At 37.4% G+C, this 9,278-nt stretch overlaps 1 protein-coding gene across 3 annotated transcripts in view; it reads right to left on the reverse strand.

Annotated features, from left to right (window-relative positions):
* Positions 1 to 3,582: 3,582 nt before the first annotated feature.
* The window catches only part of Rock1 (Rho associated coiled-coil containing protein kinase 1), a 129,901-nt gene continuing 124,205 nt past the window's right edge, over positions 3,583 to 9,278 (reverse strand). For 2 of the 3 annotated variants that reach the window (XM_005355749.3, XM_026783434.1), the window contains 4 exons: positions 7,468 to 7,546; positions 7,060 to 7,321; positions 6,287 to 6,494; positions 3,583 to 5,033 (listed from right to left, as the gene is read on the reverse strand). In XM_005355749.3, coding sequence (XP_005355806.1) covers positions 5,030 to 5,033; positions 6,287 to 6,494; positions 7,060 to 7,321; positions 7,468 to 7,546 — 553 coding nt within the window. In that variant the 3' untranslated portion in view covers positions 3,583 to 5,029. Of the gene's footprint in view, positions 5,034 to 6,282; positions 6,495 to 7,059; positions 7,322 to 7,467; positions 7,547 to 9,278 lie in introns of those variants that run through there. The other variant, XM_026783435.1, reaches the window with a different exon arrangement.

The following is a 9,278-nucleotide window of genomic DNA, read 5'->3' on the forward strand; positions in this document are numbered from 1 at the left end:
TTTGTGAGTTTACTCCTAAATAAATAATCATCTATTATTCTCAATTATGAGCTAGTGTGGGATTTATTTTAAGCATCCTTCTTCACTTACTCACTAAGCCATCTCTCCAACTTCATAAGAGTATTTTTAAAAAGAAGTTTGGAGTTAGTAAAAAGCCGTGTTAAGTATAAGAATTTACATATAGACAACTTCTAGGCTCCCACACCATCCATACTCCCTAATAGAGTAGTGCACTGGTTAATGAGTAAAAAGTGACAGAGCATTAGCACTCATGACTTAAGCTGGGACACACTGTATTACATTAGCTGATTATTTTTCTTTACCATCATTATAATATGCAGGGAATTTTACTTCTGTGAAAATCCTCAGTGTTCCAAGTGTCCATCCTTCTTTCCTCTTGGAATCTTGGAGTATGTTGTCTTTTAAAGTAGGCTTCACTTAGCAATATGCATGTAAGTTTCTTTATATTTTTCATAGCTCAATGGCTCATTTCTTTTCAGTGCTGAAGAGTGTTCTATTTTAAGGATTGTCATTGAATTACCTTTTTGGGGTGACCTCTGCTGCGATCCTAGCCACCACAGGTTCATATGTTCCGGGACAGGGGTGTGAGGATTAGAAATGTAGGTAGGAGGAACAGAGATAATAAAGGAACACAGACACACAGGATAGTAACATGAGGGCAACTCAGCAAATACTGAATGCTGAATTTTTTCAGTCCTGAGTCCACCTGTGTTTAATTTTCCATACACTTTTATACCCCAATACAAAAGGTCTGAAGGCAAAAGACTGCTTTAACATGATACAACCAGAACAGTAATTTGCTCCAATGAAACATCAAGACATTTGTAGGAGGAGGAAGGCTGCTTGTTGGTTCCCAGCTGCTTAGCCCCGAAATAATCACACAGAAATCATATTAATTAAATCACTGTTTGGCCCATTAGCTTTAGCTTCTTATTGGCTAACTCATATTAACTTGACCAATTCACATTAATCTGTATATCGCCACATGGCTGTGGCTTACCAGGTAAAGTTCCCAGTGTCTGTCTCCAGCGGATCCATGACTTCTAACTCCGTCCTTCTTTCTCCCAGCATACAGCCTAGCTTTCCCCACCAAGTTCTGTTCTTTTCTGCCACAGGCTCAAAGCAGTTCTTTTATTCATTAACCAATAAAAGCAACACACAGACAGAAGGACCTCCCACACTAGACATTAATTCCCAAGAAAACCATTTAATGTCTAGGCAGTGAACACACTCTAGATCAATTATCATAGGCAGCCACTCCCTAAGTCAAACCTATTTCAAAAGAAGGAGCAGAAGTATGCTTGAATTCTCTGACCTTTGGTCAGGGTGAAGCAGATCTACAACTATGGGCCATCTTAATGTCCAAAACATCAAGTAACCATATCCTGGGTCAGGATATCTTGTTTTGTAGCCATATCTGTTATCAATAACTTTGAAAGAGCTAAAATAAGCTCAAATTCCATAACCCTTAGACAAGGTGAAAGAGCTTCACACTTTTGGGCCTCCACAAAGCATGTACCATTAATTCAATTATGCTATCTTGAAAGAAAAAGACAAGATACTCTTGAGAAACTCAGCAAATATCAAGGGTCTACAGGAGAACTATTAGACAGACCCCAAGGAGCATGCTGGATATTATAGAGGTTACACAGAGAACATTCCCAATAGGAACTCTAAAGAAATGCACGCAAGTGTGGCCACCATCTGAGACATCATCTGACTGGATCCAGAGAAGACAGACACTCCCAAGGGTGAGACAAGTTCTGGGAACTAAGCGTGTTCAGACTGCTTACATTAAAAAAGAAAAAAAACAAAGGAACAGAAATAAATAACTTAATAATGCACATTAAATAGGCCTTCGGAAAACCAAGAGTAAACCAAACCTAAAAGCAGTATACAAAAAGAAATAGGACAAGGGCAAAGTGCTTCATCTGGAAGTATGAGGATCTGAGTTTAATCCCCCAGTACCCATGCAGAAAAACTAGGCACAGTGGTACTGTCTGGGACTTGGTGGCCAGCTAGTCTAGCCAAACTGGTAAGCTCCAGGCCAGTGAGAAATCATGTTACAAAGATAATGTAGGGAGGAACTGAGAAAGATACCCAAAACCAACCTCTGGCTGCTACAAGTGCCCTCCACCTCTCTCGGGTGGACTGAATGAATCTCCACTCTATTAATGTTTTCCAGGAACAAAGTGGAGAGAAATCTAGAAGCTGCATTATTTCTTGGACTAACTTGAGCTTTCTTTCTTTTTTTTTTTTTTGTGGCTGTTTTTGAGACAGGGTTTCTCTGTAGCTTTGGAACCTGTCCTGGAACTAACTCTTGTAGACCAGGCTGGCCTCAAACTCACAAAGATCCACCTGTCTCTGCCTCCCACGTGCTGGGATTAAAGGCGTGGGCCACCACTGCCTGGCCTTGAGCTAGTTTTCTTGATTAGACAATGTTTGGCCCAAGTAGTTTCCTGAGACAGGACTGACAATGACTCACATATATGGATATGAAATTCCCAAGCAGCAAAAAGTACAAAGCACCACACTGGTCTGTAGATGCAGCACACATGAAGCACTGCCAAACACCAGTTTCTTCCTCCCAGCATGCTCTGGCCATCACAGTGCTGGAATATGCTTGGAATGTAGAAGAGCAGTTCCACAAGATACTCAGTTTTCAGGAAAGTGATGCTCAGACTACTGTTAGATTAACTGTGATGGCCACTCAACTCTGACAAATTACTTACTGGGGATGGTTCTGAGAATGCAGTAAGTCAACTATCAGGCAGTGAAAGAGCAGGACCTCTACCTCTCATCTGCAAGCGACCAGTTCATAGATCTTGGAAGATAACATGAGACATGTGGATGAGAAAGAAATGAACACATTCCCAGGGGTGGGCTCAGGTGGGTGCTGAACTCAAGATGGTTTTGTGTAGCAGGTGAGGAATTTCAAGCATAAGGAATCAGTCTTTTTGTTTTTAATTATATGTATATGTGTGTATGCTACCTTTGTGTTTGTGCTTCAAGAGGGTATCAGAACCCTTGGAGTTGGAATTATAGAAAAGGCAAATGTGGTCTTAACCAATGAGCCATCTCTCCAGCCCTGGAAGCTGAAATCTTTTATAATAGCTCAGGTAAACCTGCCTCTGACATTAACCATGGAGACATACTGGCAGTAAAGGGACCTGTGAAGGGAAAACAGTCTATAGTCTAAGGCTGTTGATTATACAGATATCTAGTTGCTGTATGGTATTTGTGATGGTCCAACACAAGTTACCACAGCCTCTACTCACAACATGTGCAGAACAATGGAGAACTGTTCTCCAACAAACACTGGCCATCTTTTCACTTGAACAATAGCATCTCTTGTTTTAGAGCCCAAGTCAAGTTTTATGTTTAAAAAATAATTTTAATCTATTCACAAAATTTAGCAAACATTTGTATACAATCATGGAATAATTTTTAGCATGCCATCTATTTATTTCAACCATGAGAAAATACTATAGTAGTCAATATTAAAAGTATCCATTCATAAATTATCTTATTTCTCATTAAATGAGCACAGAGTCATTAGCATATTAATAACAGATATGTTTATTATTACATATCCATCAGTGCGGCTTTCAATACCACTTGAAACATGCAGATCCCCTAGAGAAGATTGGTTTTCCAGTGCTTATTTGATACACATTACTGCAAAGCAATTATAAATTACTGAGGAGGTATTTGGTTAAAAAATAATAATAATAAATCACACTGCCCATACAAATCAACTCTTGTTACCAGAGAAGAGCTGAACAGTATTCATACGGTAATTCCTATGCTAACTGGAAAACATGGATATATTTCATAATTCTTTACTACTGGTGCAACTTCTATATTTTTTGCAGATAGTTTAATAGTCTTTCATTATTGTAGCAAGTAGTTTGGTGCAAAGATTGTACTCAATTTATAAAAGTTCAACAAACCTCTATATATCTTAAATTAAACCAATTACCAATGAAAAAACCCACTGACATAATTTTTTTGTAAAATCTGTTTCCTGAAAAGTCTGTACTTAGGGCAGTAAAAAAAAATTCTCAAATTAAGGCACTAATAGGGTAATGCAACTCCCACTGAAAGTGTTCTAAGAATAATTTACATTTCAAACAGTGCATACATTTTTATGTTAACTTAATGTTTTTTCACTTAAAACCACAAAGAAATACATTATATTATTACAGAAATGATGTATCCCACAAAATGCTTTTAAACTTGGTTCTCTTGTACAGTTAGTTCTTAATTTCTCTAGTAGTAAAATAACTCAATATGGCTTGGCAAAAATGCATAGATTAAATGTAATTCTTTTGTCTTCTCCCAGTCCCTAATCTACAAACTTGCTGAAACATTTTGTATTTTGTAAAGCATAAGGTAAGATATTTAATTTCTCCATAAACCCACTGTGGGTAATCAACAGTAAGGCTTTTAATTCTACAGTGAGGGCACCGAGTTTCAAGTGACATCACTGTGTTCTTAAAATAGTTCTGTATAGTCTTGCAAGAGCACAAAAACTTAAGTCATTTAAAAAAACAGAAATGTCTCATTTTGAGATATTTTCTTTACTCCTTCCACAAGCTGATCTTAACAGTGACAGCCATTCCACTGAAAGTGAAAGTTCCTTCTTCCTGCTCACAGGGAAAACTGTTCTATCATGACCGACAGGCATTTTCTTATAAATTCAAAAAGGCAGCACCTTAAAAAATATACCTAGCTAAGCTTTCCTCAATTGTACTTGCATTACATAGTAATAATTAATCTAAACTACCTGTACGCAAACCTGCAAGAAAACAAAACAAAACAAAAAAAACCTGAATCCTCAGTGAGCTTTTTGTGCCAAAGCCAAGGACAGAATAAGAGCAATCCTAACCCTGAAAAGCCAGTGGTATTTGTGTCAAAGAAATAGCCTGTCTGCTCAGCATGGTTAAACAGCCTGGTTTAGCAGGTAGCATTCCACATGATTTCAACACAGCAGTAGGTCACACGGTTAACTGTTGGAGAGAAAAAAAAATCTTGTAATTTAAGAAAGACTCTTGGTTTGAAAATATAAGAAACAACAAGTGGCGGGAAGGGCGGCAGTGTGGCTCAGTGGTAGACTATTTGGTTAGCACCCAGAAACCCCAAGAGCACTACCCTGTCTCCTTCTAAAAAATTAGGGAAAGACAAATATATACACTTACACAAAAGATTAAATAATGACAAAGTTTAGAGAAAACAGGAAAAGAAAACAATACCATAATATGATTTCCTTTTGTGTTTCTATTCTTTTTCTAAAACATTTTCTTTGTTATTTCCTTTTTGGTTTTTGTTGAGATAGGTTTCTCTTTGCTGCTCTGACTGCCCAGTCCCTGTCTCTTAAGGGTTTGTATAGCTAAAACATTTTCTTACTAAAACATTCATTTTAAATCATTCCAGGCCTAGTTTATACTACACAAATAGCATTCCACAGAGTACAGTTGAATGTTGTGACATACTGTAATAGTCTAGAGGCTTGCAAATACGAAAAAAGGAAAAGGCACACATCATGTCAAGGAACAAGATCTGGATACAAACAGCAGGAAGTGAAGAAAGTAAGGAGTTAAAGGCAACTTCAAGCTGAGCATCTTAGTCCAGCCCTCAACACCCAGGAGGCAGAGGCAGGCAAGTTTAGCTCTTGTTATTTTAACCCACCAGAACTACATTTTTAAATGCAAATGGGTCATTGTAAAATGTTCATCTTTTAAATTGTGTTGGAATTGGGTTCTTTTTAAAACCAACATTATTTGTTAGTACTAATGAATATTATATTACAAATAAACTTCTTGGTTAAATTCCTCTTTTTAAGTCTTTGATGGGATTTTCTTCAAAAATATTTTATATGCAATGACAGTTACAGGACCTGACTAGCGCTCCCCCGACCCTTGGTTTTTCAAGACAGGGTTTCTCTGTGTAGCCCAGGTCATCCTGGAACTTGCTCTGTAGACCAGACTGGCAGCCTCAACTCACATAGAGGTGCAAGTGTGCCTCTGCCTCTGAGTAATTGGCCCAAGTGTGTGGTCACCATGCTCGACTAGGTTTCTAATCCTGTCTGCATGTGCTTTTGCACACCAGACGACAGTAATAGATGCTTGTGCTCAGGACCTCTAGAAAAGCAGCCAGCCAGTGCTTTTAACTGCTGAGCCATCCCTCCAGCCCCGAGGTTTCTAATTTTAATAGTTTCCAATAATTTTTATATTACTAAAAAGGTTAATATTTTAGTCTTTACCTAGTTTTTCCAGATGTATTTTTAACCACTTTCCGGAAAGACTGATTTGCAGTAGATCTTGTTGACAGCGTTCGAGGAGAGGCACGAACAAAGCCAGAAGGTGGGTTTTTAGGAATCTTCTTTACTAGATGAGTTACCCACTTTTTTTGTTCATCCTGAGAACATGCTAACAGCAGCATATCTCTTGCTGATGTTACATCATAACTTACTGCATTAAAAAACAAACAAACCCCACAAAACTTTTGTAAAACCATAATACAGTATTTTTAAAAACTATTAAATTCTTAAGTTTTCATATTCTTAATTTTTAAGATATTATTGTTAATTATCTTTGGACAATATCTTTGCTTCAATTTGGCTAAGACTGAAATTTTTTCTAAAAACCAAAAAGATCAAAACCAATAGTCATAAACACAAGAAAAATCAGAACTACAAACACTGTTAACAGTAAAATATGCTTATTTTAAATACAGCAAATGTATCTGTAGAAACTATGCCTCCTTAGAGCAGACTGTCCTGGTCTGTGGGAAAGTAAAGAAAGATGAAAACTCTAAGGAAAGTAGTGGGACTCAGCCAAAGCTTTTCTTTCAACTTAAAGCTTCTTACTGGTGTGCCTATTGGAAAGGGATGACCTGCTGTCGATATCCACTAAAAGCTGAACTACTTTCCACGATAAAAGGCTGCTGCATGGTTCCTCAGGAGCCAAAAAACTACACTTTGGGGCCCACCTACAGAATTTGCACTGCTGAGTCCTCTTACACACTGCATCTCACCTTTGCATGGGGAAATCAAGTCCTCTTTCTTGTCTAGGTGATCCCTGTGGCACTTAACATGGCATCTTCGGCACTCTAGGGCAGGGGGTGGCTTAAAGACATGCCATAGAGGTTTGGCACAGGCCTCACAGTTGGCAGGGAAGTGGTAGAGTGTAGGAATAAATTCATGGCCTTTGTGGTTCTGGAAGTTAGTTTTTTCACCTTGTTGAACAGGTTCCATTTCTATGTCTTTCCTACATTCGCCTTCATTTGCATATAGTATCTACATTTGGGAATGGTAGAGAAAGATTGAAAAAAATAATAATCTGTAAATAAAAAGTCTAAATGCACAAAACACTGATATCTATTTCACAACACACCAATTACTTAGGTAAAAGAGCCTTTAAAATTATAATGTAACATGTGTACCTGGAATATTTTAGGGATTTCTTCAGTTTCAGCTCTGTATACATCTCCTTGGGTTACAGGTCGGACATGAAACAGTTTACTAAAACACAGATAAATGATATAAACCTATTATAAGAATCTCATTGGTAACAAAAGGCACACATTTCTCTGAAGAGAACATGTAAGTAGCAAAGAAGCAAACAAAAAGATGTTCAACATCAATAACCGTTTAGAATATATATATATATACACACACACACACACACACACACACACACACACACACACATATACATATATACACATGGTGTCACAATATAGCTTTCAAAATTTTAAAAGAAACAATAGGGCCTGAAGAGATGGCTTGTATACTGTTCTTCCAGAGAACCAGTGTTTGGTTCCTAGCACTCACACCTGGTGATTCATAATTGCCACTAACTCCAATTCAAGAGGCTTCAAAGGCATCTACACTCATGTGCACACTCACCACATACACATAATTAAAAATAATAAAAATAGGCTGGGAGGTGGTGGCACACACCTTTAACCGCAGCACTCTGTAGGCAGAGACAGGAGGATCTCTGTGAGTTCGAGGCCAGTCTGGTCTATAGAGCTAGTTCCAAGACAGCCAGGGCTACACAGAGAAACCCTGTCTCAAAACAAAACAAAAGAATCCTTTCCCCACAATAAACCTTTAAGCATAAAACTATTAGCACCAAATGTTGATGAAAATGTATAGAAGCTGGATCACTCACAAACTGCTGGTAGAAATGCAAGATTACATATGCAATTGAAAAAGATGGCCATTTGTTTTCTGAAACTAAACTCACTCTTATTTTTACCACTCCACTCAAGTTCATTATTCATAACTAATGCTTTAAACAGTAGAAAATATTACCAGAGCTCTCTCAACTTTTAAATTCTAACTAGTGCCATCTCAAAAAACTTAACATAAAAATATCTTATGCATCGTGCTTATGCTATGGTCTATGTGTGGAAGTTAGAGAACAACGTTCTGGAGTTTATTCTCTTCTTCCACTTTGTGGATTCCAGGGATCAAACTTAGGTCATCAGACTTGGCAGCAAGCACTTTTACTCACTGAGCTATTTTGATGATCCTTCATTTAACTTTATGTTATCTATTGAATAGCACTTACCAAACTTCATTTTGAATTTATATTGTTCACTTAAAAATTTTCAACTAGTTGTCTCTAAGTTTCTTATATGTAGAACCTATTTATCTTTACATACATTATATATACACCTCTATGATAATATGGATAATGTACAAGAATAAACACAAAGGAAAAAACCCTAAGCTTATTAAGTCTTTAGTATATTACTAAAAAAAGAACAGCTTTTGTTTATACTATTTAACATAAACCACTGATGGTATCAGTATGCTGATTAAACAATCTTACACTAAAAAAAAAACATTAATTTTCTGTGGTTAAGTGACTTACCTGTATGTGCACCGTGAGTGTGCTTAGTGTTTATGAAAGCCAGAAGAGGCTGTCCAAGCCTTCTATAACTGTAGCTATAGTTGCGTGCTGGGAAACAAACCTGGGTCTTCTACAAGAGCAGCAAGTACTCAACCTCTGGGGTACTTCTAGAGCCCCCAATTTTATATTTTGAGATGCTCATAAACACCAAAAATCACTAAATACTTGAGATAAAAATTTGCTTTTCAAAGCACATAAGTCTTGTATACAAGACTTTCCTTCTCACATTCTACTAAGGTTAGACTTTAATTCGTACACGTGCCTGTTTGTGTCAATGTAGGTCCATACACACCACAGTGCCTGTTTGTGTCAATGTGGGTCCATACACAC

Source organism: Microtus ochrogaster, chromosome 18, assembly GCF_000317375.1.
Source record: "Microtus ochrogaster isolate Prairie Vole_2 chromosome 18, MicOch1.0, whole genome shotgun sequence".
NCBI lineage: Eukaryota > Metazoa > Chordata > Mammalia > Rodentia > Cricetidae > Microtus > Microtus ochrogaster.